General features: G+C 43.1%; 1 protein-coding gene across 2 annotated transcripts in view; it reads right to left on the bottom strand.

Annotated features, from left to right (window-relative positions):
* PDS5B (PDS5 cohesin associated factor B) overlaps positions 1-14,957 on the bottom strand; it is a 3,703,643-nt gene that overhangs the window by 2,277,903 nt on the left and 1,410,783 nt on the right. For both annotated transcript variants that reach the window (XM_044073218.1, XM_044073219.1), the window contains exon 13: positions 2,659-2,772. In XM_044073218.1, the coding sequence (XP_043929153.1) occupies positions 2,659-2,772 (114 nt within the window). The remainder of the gene's footprint in view (positions 1-2,658; positions 2,773-14,957) is intronic.

Raw genomic sequence — 14,957 nt, 5'->3', positions numbered from 1 at the left:
GAGTGCTTGCATTTTGAGGTTTAGAATTCTGGCATTGAGTAGCATTACCCTTAGTTTCTTTTTCCTTGTGTTGTCTATGGAGGTGGGTTTGTCATGTGAGCCTTGCCTAAAAAAGGCACTATGGGGGTGGCAAGAGTCTATACCAGTATCCGAAAGCCCAGGGGTGACAGGTGCAAGCCTAGCGAAGCAACGTGGCTTGTCGAGCATGTCATCCCAGGCTGACAGACACTGGATCCCCTTTGAATGACACGAAAACTTTAGCCAATTGTTAAAATCGATCATTTTGTCTTTATACTGTGGCATCATTCTTGGTGAGGGTAAGATGCTACTCAAGGTCAGGGTCATACCTGCCTGGGCTACATGATCAGAGAGCTCCTCTATCTCTCTTTTCATGTAGTCCAGGGAGGTACGTCTCAGGTCATTCACACCAGCATGGACAATGACTGAGTCATATTTGTACTTGCTTTGGAGTGACCTGAGTGCTTGTGTTAAGTGGTGGATCCTGGTGCCCGACAGGCAGCTCACGTGACCCTCTCCTTGTTCAGCCTGGTGAGTGGGACAGTGTGTCTGACAATAGAGTCACCTATTACAAGTGTATCAGGTGTGTTGTTTAGCCTTAAGGGCTGTGACTATTTGGCACACTGACTTTGTGAAGTATGTGTTGCACATGTTTTGTTTTGGGGCAGCGGTTGCTTGGATGTCTGCTTTGGAGGCCTCTGCTGCTTAGGCAGATTTATATTTAGAGCCTCCGAGTATGTTTTTGGGTGTTTATGCGTTTGGTTTGCTGTTGTGGTAAGGACTATGTGCGACTGGATTTGTGGTGTGTGTGGTTACCTTCTCCTCCTGACTGACTGCGCCAGTACTGCGTTGAGAGAGCTTAGCCTCCAGTTTGGCTATATGGTTGCATCTCTCCCATAAAGAAATAATGTCACATTAAGAAATATAAAAATACTGTCAGCGAAAGTGCTTCCTTAAAAGCTGAGAATTTCTAAGAGAAAAAATGAAGCTTGTAAGTACTTTTGTGTTACCAAGAAAGAAAGCTGATATACAACCTTACTTTTACTTCACCCTTTTTGAAAGACTACTTAACTTCCATACAGGAATCCTTCTAGTATTTCACCATTACTGCACAAGAAATTTTGGTTTTGAAGTGCTACGTCTTACACACCATGTTTTTCGGGGGTCATCTCTGTGTCACTACTAGACAGAGGCACAGTAAACTAAACCCTAAAAGGGCGTAGTATTCTCATCCCAAGGGGTGGTGAAAGCCACACACACTCTGGCTAGGCTTATAAATGCCCTAGGGCAGATAGCCTAGTACGAACCTATGAACCTATGTGAATTATTTTTAACTAACTTTCCCTTAACATATACAGATAAATGACCTTCCGTTTTCTGATATTTTCGACCTTTTATTACAATAAATATAGCTTTAAGAATCAAAATTCAGTAACTTTGCCAGTACCAGTGTTTGTGTCGACATTATACACAGCCGCAGGATGAAAAAGAAAATTTTAAAGAAGTTCTTAAGGTAGAATAGCTTCACAACATTAACAGACAGACAAAATGTCAAAACTCTCTAAAGCTATTAATAAACACACTAAAATAAATGTTTTCTCAAACTCTGAAAAATAGCGACATTTTGCAATAATCAATTAACAGGAATAGGATAGGGTTAAAGTACTGCCAAAGTGACACTAATTTTTTTCTTTTTTTAGTTCCCTGCCCAGTTGATCACCAGCTGCTATTCCTGTTCTCCCACATCTTCTGTTCTTCCCTGATGCAACCTAACAAGGGGAAAAGGGACACAAGGAATAACTAATTCCATCAGAATTATCCTGTCAGCTAATGCCATCACTGGCACACAGGAAGAGCAGGTTTTCAGCAGAACTAGCACCAGTCTGCATCACATACTTGGCAAAAGGGTTTTCCCAAATCATAACTCTTCATCAGCATGCTAACATTTTCTGTGTAGGATTGGCAAGTCATGAGATGAGATCTGTGGGAGTGCATACCCACTCTGGGTCCTAGGGCAGCAGCATCTCCAGTATCACACACATGTTCCAAACAAGTGATCTTCAAGAGTCCTAGCTTCCATCAGGACTTAAATGATATACATACAACATGCTCCTCTCCCTTCAGAATGGGCATGCCACTCATCCTCCCTGTAGGATCCTTGAAAGTCCATCAGCCTACAATTAAACTAGGGTCAACTAATCTAAGTCAGTGCATTACCGCAGGCCTGTTAAATGAACTACACTCAGGTATCCATAGAAAGAGGAAGTCTGAGCTTGGAATTCAAAACTGAACTAAAAAAGCTCAAGACGTCATTTTCCCAGATTAAGCCAAGGAACCCCCCCCCCCCCCCCCTCCAAATAGCACAATGACAGAGTCAGCTTCCTCTATACAGAATTAGTGCAGTACCACACACTGACCTAATGTGTACTCTTCGTGGTAACCGTAACCATACTCAACACTCCCTAAAAGCAGGAGGGCAGCTCAGACATGCTAAACTATAATACACATTTGCTAAAAAATGTGAAAGTACTGTAATATCAATTTGCACATTTCTCTAGTACATTACCACCTGTCAACAATACAAAGCACTACAGTGTAAAATAAGGAACAGCAATTCAAAACAGAAGTTAACACACTTACTTTACTGCATTTGGATCCAGAGTAGCATAAAGGTAATATAAACACTTCATTCTTTCAGTGGTATCCAAAGTGTGAGGGACCAAGTACTGTGCTAGAATGCGTTCTACCAGAAGCCTGTAAATCAAACAATAATAGCACTCTCAAAAAACTTTAAACTACCTTTAACTTCATTAATCTAATCATGAGTTACAAACAAAAGAAAACTTATTTTTGTTTAGGAAAAATAGTTTTTAGACATTAAAAAAATGACTCACAGCCTGAAATATCTTTCCCATATACTCACCATTAAGATGCTTAATCCATGTCCTGCTGACCACTTTCCAGAGGACTGTCAAAGTACTGAAAGTTTTTGTCATGCTTTGCTCTTTTTATACATATATTTAACATTTATATACAAAGCTCATCATTTTTTCTTTGAAGTTTTCATGGAATGTTATAAGCAAAACTATCTTAAAAATCCTTAGACTGGTTCCTATCCTTCAAGGCAAAAGAGCAGCTACATCTTGAATTTAAAGGGAGAAAGAAAGGAAAGAGAAAGACAAGTTTTTATGCAACAAATAATTTACTTTAAGAAATAAGAAGTTATGTACTTACCATAACGTTCCATGTTTGTTGTCCATCTCACCTTCATTCTATGCTGGTTGGGTTCAGGACCGAGCAATGATTCCGATTTGGCCTAATTCAAAAACTTGAGAGCTTCCACTGGCTCGAGGATAGTCGAGGCCAGTATTATCCCATGATGCTCCAAGAAGATTACCCAGATCTTGTTTGCAAGAGAAAGCATAAATATCACATGACAATAAGAACCTGTCTAAAGATGCAGAAGGGAAACAGAGATTCCATTATCCAATTATAGATATAACAATCTGCCAGATCCTCGAGGACTGAAGGAGGGTGGGACGCAAGAATGAAGGCGAGACGGACAACAAACATGGAATGTTATGGCGATTACATAACTTCTTAATGTTGTGTTGTCCTATATCGCCTTTATTCTATGCTGGTTGGGACTGCGTCCATAGCACCTTCTACCTTGGGTGGCTCAAGGGAATAAACTCTTCAAAACAATGGACCCAAAGGGAGCCCTGTTCCGAGAGGGGATGCCCACTTTGTAACTAGCGATAAAGGTATGAGGTCTTATCTATGTGGCTGCTACACAAATCGAATCCAAAGGGAATCTGGCCTTAAAGGCAGAGGAAGTAGCAATAGCTCTTGTGGAATGGCCCTTCACTTTGCCTGGTAATTGTCTGTTTTGGGAGCTGTATGTGAACGAAATACAACCTGTGAGCCATTTTGAGTGTGTTACTTTAGAGAATGTCAGTCTCTTCTTTTTTTCTGAAAAGGACACAAATAATTGGTCAGATTTTCTGAAATCTTTAGTTCTATGCATGTAGAAGCACAACTGCCTATGTACATCCAACTGGTGTTATCTATATTCTGCCCCATTGCCATAGTTTGGGAAGAACACTGGCAGTTCGACAGATTGGTTTAGATTGGTCTCGGAGAACACATTTGGAAGAAAGGAAGGATTAGTACACAAGACTCTGTCCTTGTGAAAGCTTATGTAGGGAGGATGTACAGATAGAGCTTGGAGTTCAGACACCCGTCTAGCGGAGGTAATGGCCACCAAGAAAAGTGTCTTCCATGACAAAAATGTTGTCACATGATGCAAGTTCAAAAGGTGACAAAATTAAGGAGGATAGAACAAAGTTTAGATCCCATGGTGCTGGAGGTCCCCCGACTGGAGGTCTCAGCAAGAAAGTCCCTTTTAGAAAGGTCTTACAGAGTTTGTGGGACAAGATTTTTAGGCCCACTTCCCCAATGTGAAAGTTAGAAACAGCGGCTAGCTGGACTCTAACTGTAGCTGCTGCTGCATGTTCATTAAAAAGTTTAGCGAGAAATTCTAGCACTGCTGTAATGGGGGCCATAAAGTGATCTATATTGTTTTTGCAGGCCCAGTGTGAAAATCTTTTCTATTTGTTAAACTTTCCTGGTAGACTGCTTATGACAAAAAAATCAATATATGTCTAACTACCGAGGAGATGTCATGGAGCCTGGCTATCTGTGGAACTGGAGCAGCCATGCTGCCAAATTTAGGGTGTGGATCGATGGATGGAACTTCCCTGACGAATGGGTAAGAAGGTCTGAAACTGGGTCCAGGATCCACAGTTCCTCAAGGAGATGGGTCCTGAGAAAGAGGAACCAAATCTGTCGAGGCCAGTATGGTGCAAAGAGAATTAAGGTGCTTCTCAATGTGTTGGCTTTCTGAAGGACCTTTGGTATCAGGGAATGGGAGGGAAGGCGTAAAGTAGTTCCGGGAGCCAATCGTGTACGAGCACATCCCTCGCTGACTTCCCGAGGGGGGGGGGGTGTCAGGGCAAAGTAGCTGCTGCACTTGGCATTCATGGACATGGCGAAAAGGTGGCAGCAGAGCTGGCCCCATTTGCGGAAAATCTCCTCCACAACCTCTTGTTTCAGGGACCACTCGTGAGGCATCAGAATAGCTCTGCTGAGTTTGTCCGCTATCGCGTTGGATTTCCCCGGGATGTGCATTGCAGTCAGAAAACGTTAAGAGACAACCCATTGCCATACCCGTTGTGCCTCCCAACATAGGGGGCAAGATTTGGTTCCTCCTTGTTTATGTACCACACCCCTGATGTGTTGTCTGTCTGAATTGCAATACCTACCATTGGCAGAAAGTCCTGGAATGCTTGCAACGCGTAAAGCACGGCTCTCATCTCTAGGACATTGATATGCAAGTGGTTCTAGTGTTCCTGTCAGATACCTTGAACAGTCTTTCCCAGATAAAGCCCCCACCCCCAATCTGAGAAGTGTCCATGGTCAGTGTGGCTGTTGGTTGTGGAAAAATGAACAGACGTCCTGTGGTCAACTGAGTCGTTTGAAGTCACCATCTGTGATAATGATCTTGTGTGACAGTGGTAGATCTTGCATGGACCACTGGGAGAAAAGCAGCCATTGAAGGACTCGTGTGTAAAAGCGCAAGAGGTACTAAAATGACAGCAATTGCCATGGTGCCCAGAACCTGTAAGACCATCTTTGCTTTTCTTTTGGATATTAAGTTTTTGAGTTGATGGTGTAGGGGCAGAATCCTTTCAGGAGTAAGTTTTGCCAACATTTCCTTTGAGTCTAATTCTGTGCCTAAAAATATAACACGCTGTGAAGGCAACAAGGTAGATTTTTTTTGAAATTTATTGTAATGCCTAGCTTGGTACAGAGATGGATGGCTTTGTCCCTTGCTTGCACTAGCAGACGCTTGGTGTTTGGGAGCCAGTCATCTCGGTATGGAAACACACGGAATCCCAGGCGCCTCAAGTGAGCCGTGACTACTACCATGCATTTGGTGAACACTCTGGGGGCTGTAATGAGACCAAAAGGCAGAGCTCGAAACTGGTAATGACTGGCTCCCAGCTGAAAGCTTGTCTCCTGGATCGCCTGTCCATTTTTATGTGGTAGTACGAATCCTGAAAATCTATCGAGCACATTCAATTGTCTTTCCCGAGAAAGGGGAGGCTTGACTGCAGTGTCGCCATCCGGAAATTTGATTTCTTGATGTACTTGCTTAATCTACCGAGATCTAAAACAGGTCTCCAGTCCCCTGTCTTTTTTTGGAACTAAAAAGAACCTTGAGTAAGTTCCGGATCCTACTTGGTCTGCGGGGACATTTTGAATGACTCTTTCTAGCACCTTCTGTATCTCTAATGTTGCTTGGTCCCTTTGACTGGGTGGAATATCTGGGACGGATCGTTTCTCCAAGGGAGAAGTGGAAAATGGTATGTAATAACCTCTGGATATGATCATTTGTACCCATTTGTCTTGTGTGATGTCTAGCCAGGTATTTGGGTACAATGTTAAGCATCCCCCCGACTGCCTCCAGAGACAGACAGGCCTCCACTTAGGAGTGCTGAAAGGGCATCCAGGGAAAGAATCCCTGTCACCCTGGTTCTGGGGACCCCCTCTGCCGCGAGGTCAGTGTCTTCTGTTGTTACTCCCCCCCCCCTGCCTCTGAAAGAAGAGTTACCACGTGCATTGGGAAATATTCTTTGGGATTTGCGGAACCACATTTTTCTTCCTCTCTGACCTTTGGGATAAGGTCTAGTGGAGGCGGAAAAATGGACTCCTATGGCAGACAGAGTTTTTCCCTCCTGTTCACACCTGGTCAAGGTCTCTAACTTTGGGCCCCAACAATGACAAGCCATCAAAAGGGGCATTAGTGAAGGAAGACCAAGGGTTCAGCAAAGTTACACAGATGCATCCACGAATGTCTCAAGGAAATTCCTGCAGCTGCTGTACTACTCGCTCCATCGGCTGCATATGAAATCAGCTGCATTGAGGATTTAACCACCGAGTTTAGGGTGGAGAGCTGAGAGGAAACTTTATCCGAACCCCAGCAGCTACAACACCCTGAAAGGTATCTCCTAGCTCCTTCAGGAGATCCCTTTAAAGTCTCGTAAAATGGTTCAAGTAATTCAGTGATCGAAGCGTAAATGCCGCTGAACAAAAGGTACATTTTCCATACCTGACCATCGTCCAAGACTCTTTGTTCAGTGGATGAACAGACGAGGAGGTTTATGACAATTCCTTCTTGGTGGTTGCCGCCACCACCATAACATCCACTGGGACATCTTTGGCTAAAAATTCTCTCTACGAGGGTGCTGTTATGAATTTGTTAGGCATCCTCAGAACAGGCTCCATTGTATCTGTAGAGCCCCACACCTGACTAGCAATCATATTCATTAATTGGTGAAATGGTGGAGATACCCAAGAGGTGGTAGGGCAAGACCCAAAGGCTTCCAGGTACAATGACTCATCCTCAGAAGGATAGGTGGGCTTCCAGCCACCCCTTCTGTTTCAGAATCTCCAGGATGTCTGCAAAGGAGACAACTTCCAAGGGGGACCATGGGGACCCTTCCAAATCATCCAGGTCAGTGTCTGAGGGGATAGGCTCATCCGGGGAGTCTATGTGTTTCCTCTTAAACAATCTCTTCAGAGGGACTTCCTCAGAGGGGTACTCTGGGAAAGTTTCTGAAGACATTCTCGCCCACAGGGGCTTCCTGGGGCTCAGGGTCTCTGCGCTTGAGGGGGGAGGGTGATGGTGCTAAGACCGACAGGGTCGCTTTTGGGGGAAGAGTACTCGAATCCGAGAGTGGAGCCATTGGAGGTGACAGCACTCTCTTTCATCAGCTCAAAAGCCCCCTCGCCCCACTCTGAGGAGGTCCCCGGCACTGAAAAGCCGAAAGACCGTCCCTGAAGCAGAGTGGTTGGCTCTGAAGTCGATGTAGGAGCAAAGCCCACCCTTGCCGAAGCACCGAGTGGTAGAACTGGCTAAGAGAGCTGTCCGATCAGACTCCCCTCCCCAGACCAGACATGAGAACGCCGGCTCCTAGTCTCCCTTGATCCCGACGGAATTGAGGTAGTCAGAGCAGATGTCAAAACAGACTATCTTGTTGGAGGTCTTGGTTCCAACATTTCTACTACTATCGGGCCAGAGCCCTCTGGCTCCGAAGCTACAGTCCGGGTCAGAGGAGGAATCGAAGAAGGGGATGGTGCCTTAGTTGGTTCCGGTTCCTTATACGTTGGAGTCAACAGGATTTTTGCCAGTGCCGGTGTACAAAGTAGTCTCCTCACCACTCACTCCACGTCATCATCAGACAAGCTCCTGGAGGAACAGGACGACAGCAAAGGTGATGCTGCTCTTTCTCGGAGTGGAGATCTCAAAATTGGAGTAATCGGTTCCAAAACTGGGGACCGACTCCTGACCTGAAACTCTACTGGTTCCATAACTACAGATGGGGCCAAAGAGGTAGTCTTTTCAGAGCCAAGAGCCCTTGGTTCCGAGATTGCTGACTTTGCTGCAATTTTTTGAGAGGGTTCCAAAGCCGGATCTGAGGCTAGAGTTCTTTTTCCCAACTTCTCCGATTTCGAGGAATAAGAAGGGGATACTGAAAAAGGTTTTGAGCTCTGAGACACTTCCAAAGCCTCTGAAAAGGGAACCTTCGGCAATCCTCTCATAATCAGTTTGTTCTTGCATGTAAGAAGTACTCTACTGCTAAAAGCATGGCAAGGCACAAGATTCTTGCAAATGGAGGGCACCCAAGCAATAAACACAACTGGTGTGCCCATCCATAAGAGACATTTTTTGGCTGCCTTTGCACATTTTTTGAACCCACATTGTTTGGGTTCTTCCTGATCCTTAGACATGTCTGTAGCCACAAGAAAAAGAACAGAACGAATCCAAAAAAAACTTTTGAACTTTGTTACCTCACATGGTAAAACTGGAACAAGCAATTTCCAACACTAGGCAATCCAACAAAGAATAAACACACCGTACTAACCAGAATATGGGGAAAAAAAATTTAACTGAAACAACGCACAGTCAACAGGGAGGAGGGAAAACTGACAAACAAATGGATCCTCCTCGCGACAAGAAAGGGAACACAAAGGGAATGTAGGGAAGAAGCCCTCTAAGTTAAACGGGTCACTAGGAGCCCTCTAACTTAAACAAGCTCCTTAATGGAGGAAAAGCTCTCTAAAATGAAATGAGCTTGTGGCGGGGGATAGGGAATTACAACAATACAAAAAGAAGGCCTGACGAGAAAAGGTAGACTGCCAGCAGCACAAAGGGATAGAGAAAACACAGACCAAAGTCCCTAAGCACTAGTTAATGCTAAACAAAGTTTAACTATGAAAAAGTTTAACATTAACCGCTAAAAATACAAAAAGATGAAAACTTAGCCAAGAGCCAGCCAGAAGTCACCTGATCTGCTTGAGCGGCAAACGAGATCTGGGTAATCTTCCGGGATCATCATGGAATAGGGCATAGCCTCGAGCCAGTGGAAGCTCTCGAGCTTTTTAATTAGGCAGAGTCAGAACCGATGCTCTGTTCTGAACCCAACCAGCATAGAATGAAGGCGACACTGGACAACACAACATTATGAATTTTAAAAGCTAAAAATCACCACAACATTATGTATTAACGTTTCTGAATTAATTACATTCTCATTCTAAACAAAAAAGAAAGCTACACATTTCCATTTCTTGTTTTGCAAATGCTGCAGTTTAGCAATTTCAAGAGACTATTGTTGCCTGAATTTAACCCTAAATTTAAAATTATACTTCACAAGAGGATTAAGTTATTTAACTGAAATCTTTAAGACCCACCCAACAATATTAATATCAAATCATGCACCAGAAGAAATTAAGATAAATATATGTGTGTGTGTGTGGGGGTTGTGAAAATGCAACACAATTTCTATTTAAGAAATACAGACTTTATATGATTCAAAAGTTAAGGAAAACAGAAGTTACTTCAGAAGAGAAGACTAGCGAGTGGGATAAAATGAGAGTGAGTTTAAAAACACAAACAAGAAAGGAGGAGATATGACGAAAGAAGCAACAGGAATTATTTGAAGCTGTCTGAAAAAAAAGTTAAAGTAGTGTAGAAGGGGAATCTCAAAGAACAAGGAGAGGAGTAATTACAGAGTGTTAATGGGAAAAAGGGATTATTTGGCTAACATGTAGGAGATTGAAAAGGCTGTTTTTAAGAAACTATTTTTGATAACCCTGGAATGCAAAAAAACTACTGGTACAATTATTTAAGCATTAGGAAGTTGGAAGAGTGGCAGTCAAACCTTAGGGAGCCTATGCCACAAAAATAATAAAAAAAAAACAGCCAGAGGTCTTATGGAGGTACTTTACATAAATTTTCATAAACTTTTCAAAGCAGAGGAATAGGGACCCAAGGAAAGGAACAAAAGGAAATACTTGCAAAACATTTAATCGGTTAAAGGAAATGAGGTTCACAAAATTAAGATAGGAAGAGATGAGAAAAAACAGGATGTATACTCAAATAATGAAGCCTCCAAGAACAGACAGTATTGCCTGTGTAAATCTGGAAGTCAAGAGGGGAACAAAGTGATAAAGAACTAGGAGGTTTTGTTTGTTTATATTTCTACCACTTTCTTGGAAAAAAGCTGGTTGTCTGTACTACCCAGAGGGTAAAGACCCCTTAGGTCTAATTTCACACATAGCCCATTTTAATTTTAAACCACAATTATAGAGAGTTTATGTCATCCTTAGCTAAAAAAATGGCAAAGATTCTCAAAGTCGATAGATCCGGAACAGTGTGGTTTTGTGGAGGGGAGGCAAACATTTGATAATTACAAGAAAATAAAAAAATATGATCAAGAGGGAAGCAATGTGTAAGAAAACACCACTATTGTTGGCGAGTCGTGATGCAGAGAAAACAACTGATAAAGCCAGATGGGATTTTACAAGTCAGGCAAAGGCATCATTTGCATTCCATGATGAGGTTAAATAGAGTGGATATATGAAGGGTCAGAGGCAAGAATTAAAGAGGAAGAATTTTTCTATGATAAGCTGCATTTGACCAGAGCAACCAGGCAGATAAGTCCTCTTTTCTTACTGTTAATTCCTTTACAGTAAATATAAAACGTGTACACACTCTTGTTAAAATGCCAGGTTTTTGTGATATAAAAAAAGAGACCACTAAATCATTTCAAAACGTTTCACACCTTTAATGTGACCTATAACATGTACAATTCAACTGAAAAACAAATCTGCTAGGGGGAAAATATAAAATAATAAAAGACATACAATAAGCTGGTTGCATAAGTGCGTACACCCTTAAACTAATACTTTGTTGAAGCACCTTTTGATTTAATTACAGCACTCAGTCTTCTTGAGTACACACCTGCCATAATTTAAAGAGACTCTGATTAACCCCAAATAAAGTTCAGCTGTTCTAGTAGGGTTTTCCTGACATTTACTCAGTTGCCTGCTACAGCAAAAGCTTTGGTTTGCAAAGAGCTTACAAAGCATCAAAGGGATCTCACTGTTGAAAGGTATCAGTCAGGAGAAGGGTACAAAAAAATTTCCACAGTATTGGATATACCATGGAACACAGTGAAGACAGTCATCAAAAAATGGAGAAAATATGGGACAACAGTGACATTGTAAAGAACTGGATAACCCTCCAAAATTGATGAAAAGACAAGACGAAAACTGGTCAGGGAGACTTGCCAAGAAACCTACAGAATCTCTGAAGGAGCTACAGGAATTTCTGGCATGTACTAGTTGTGTATTACATGGAAGAACAATCTCCCGTTTTCTCCATACGTCTGGACTATGGGGGTAGGGTTGCAAGACGGAAGCCTTTCCTTACACAGAAAAACATCCAAACCCGGCTAAAATTTGCAAAACAATACATCAAGTCTCCCAAAAGCATGTGGAAAAATGTGTTATAATAGTCTGATGAGACCAAGGCTGAACTTTTTGGCCACAATTCCAAAAGGTACGTTTGGCGCAAAAACAACACTTTGCATCACCAAAATAACACCATCCCATGGTGAAGCATGGTGATGGCAGTATCATGCTTTGGGGTTGCTTTCTTCAGCTGGAATTGGGGCTTTAGTCAAGGTGGAGGGAATTATGAACAGTTCCAAATACCTGTCACTTTTGGCCCAAACCCTTCAGGCATCTGCTAGAAAGCTGAAAATGAAGAGCAATTTCACCATTCAACATGACAATAACCCCAAGCATACAACCAAATCAACAAAAGAATGGCTTCATCAGAAGAAAACTAAAGTTTTGGAATGGCCCAGCCAGAGCCCAGCCCTAAATCCAATAGAAAACCTGTGGGGTGACATGAAGGGAGCTGTGTACAAGAGATGCCCTTGCAATATGACAGATATGGAGCGCTTTTGCAAGGAAGAGTGGGCAAATATTGCCAAGTCAAGATGTGCCATGCTGATAGACTCCTACCCAAGAAGACTGAATGCTGTAATTAAATCAAAAGGTGCTTCAACAAAGTATTAGTTTAAGGGTGTGCACACTTATACAACCAGCTTACTGTACATGTTTTTTTTTTTATGTTTTTTCCTCCTAACAGATTTGTTTTGCAATTGAATTTTACAGGTTATAGGTCACATTAAAGGGGGGAAAAAGTTTTGAAATTATTTATTGTGGTCTCATTTTTTTATATCACAAAAAACTGGCATTTTAACAGGGGTGTGCACACTTTTTATTTCCACTGCATATTTAGAGCTGCAGGTAAAGACAATAAGAAGTTATGTACCTACCATAACGTTCCATGTTAGTTGTCTTCTTCTCGCCTTCTTTCTTGCTGGTTAGGTTCGGAGCCGATCCTCAGCTCCGACTCGGCCATCTTCAAAAGCTCGAGAGCTACTTACTGGCTCAAGGCCCCCCTATATCCCATGATGCCTGGCACTAGATACCCAGATCTCATTTGGTAAGTCTAACTGCAGACATAATAATAATAACAATACAGGAATCCTGTCCTAGAATGCATAAATCCTACTGGAGAGACTACTAGTCAGAAGGAATAGCCAGAGAAGACTCAGCCAGTGAGAAAAACATAGGGAACTCTTCTCGGTCTACTAGGATAGGGGGATAGAGGGTGGGACGCAAGAAAGAAGGCGAGAAGAAGACAACTAACATGGAACGTTATGGTAGATACATAACTTCTTAATGTTAAGTTGTCTATCTCGCCTTCATTCTTGCTGGTTGGGACAGCGTCCCTAGCACCTCAATCCTGGGTGGCTCATTGGAACAGACTCTTCAGAACAGTGGAACCAACATCAGCTCTGCTCCTGGAGGCCACGTCCAGCTTATAATGTGAAATAAAGGTATGAGGATTGGCACATGTGGCTGCCGCACAAATAGTTTCCATTGGCAATCTTGCCTGAAAAGCCACTGAAGTAGCTAGAGCTCTAGTGGAGTGACCTTTCGGTTTAGCAGGAAGCTCTTTATTCCTTAGCTGATATACAAATGTAATGATAGAGGTCAACCACCTAGATAAGGTTACTTTCGACACAGGTAGACCTTGTTTGCCCTCAGCATAGGACAGGAACAGCTGGTCTGATTTTCTTATTTGCTTAGTTCTATGCAAGTAAAAGCGTAACTGTCTATGAACATCCAACTGATGCAATTTGTATTCCGCCTTGTTGGAATAATTTGGAGAAAATACAGGCAGATCAACAGACTGATTCAAATTATTGTCAGAAGAAACCTTGGTAAGGAAGGAAGGATTAGTCCTGAGAGACACACTGTCATTGTGGAAAACTAGATAAGGATGGCGAACACAGAGCCTGAAGTTCAGAAACTCTTCTGGCTGAAGTAATTGCGACCAGAAAAAGGGTTTTCCAAGAAAGAAACTTCAAGGAACAAGAAGCTGCCGGTTCAAAGGGGGGCAGTATCAGGGAAGCTAAAATCAAATTTAGATCCCACGGAGGTGGGGGATCTCTCACTGGGGGCCTGAGTAAAGTAGTCCCTTTGAGAAAAGCTTTACAAAGCTTATGGGACATAATACTAGTATCTGATAGACCTATATGAAAGTTGGAAATTGCAGCTAACTGAACTCTAATCGTGGCAGAAGAAGATCCAGCACGAAAAAGTTCTGCTAAAAATCCAAAATATGGTGCACAGGGGCTGAAAAGGGATCTATATTCCTAGCCTCTGCCCAGAAAGAGAAACGTTTCCACGTATAAGCATAAGTCTTTCTAGTGGTAGACTTGTGCGATAAGATGATTTCACGCACCGATTGGGAGATGTTCGGAAGCCTGGCTAAGGTCGGAAGTGGAGCAACCAAGCAGTGAGCTGGAGAGATTGAAGGGATTGGTGCAGCCCACCCGACTGATGGATCAGGAGGTCTGGAACTGGGTCCAGGGTTGCTCCAGAAGGTAATGATGCAGGAACGGGAACCAAATTTGTCGAGGCCAGTAAGGGGCAATGAGGATCATCTTGCATCCTAAGGTGGTAGCTTTCTGTATCAATTTGGGAATCAGGGGGAATGGAGGGAATGCATAAAGTCGTCCCTGAGGCCAATCGTGAACTAGAACGTCTCTGGGGGAGTGTCCAGGAAGAGGGAGGAGAGGGAAGAAATTGTTACACTTGCTGTTGAAGGGGGTGGCAAAAAGGTCGCAGCAAGGCTGACCCCATTTGCGGAAGATTTGGTCTGCCACTGTTTGATTGAGAGACCACTCGTGAGGCATGAGAATTGCTCTGCTCAGCCTGTCTGCTATAACGTTGGACTTCCCAGGGATGTGCGCTGCTATCAGAAACCGTTGGGAAGAGATCGCCCACTGCCAGAGTCTGAGTGCTTCTCGACATAGGGGGTAGGACCTGGTTCCGCCCTGCTTGTTGATGTACCACACTACCGACATATTGTCTGTTTGAATTGCAATGGTCCCGGTGGGAAGAGAGTTGGGAAGAGCTTGCAATGCCAAAAGCACGACCCTCCTCTC

This window comes from Protopterus annectens, chromosome 5.part1 (genome assembly GCF_019279795.1).
Source record: "Protopterus annectens isolate FY-2018-M chromosome 5.part1, PAN1.0, whole genome shotgun sequence".
Taxonomy (NCBI): Eukaryota; Metazoa; Chordata; order Ceratodontiformes; family Protopteridae; genus Protopterus; species Protopterus annectens.
The sequence above is the reverse complement of the archived record's forward strand: the minus strand, read 5'-3'. Positions and strand labels throughout refer to the sequence as shown.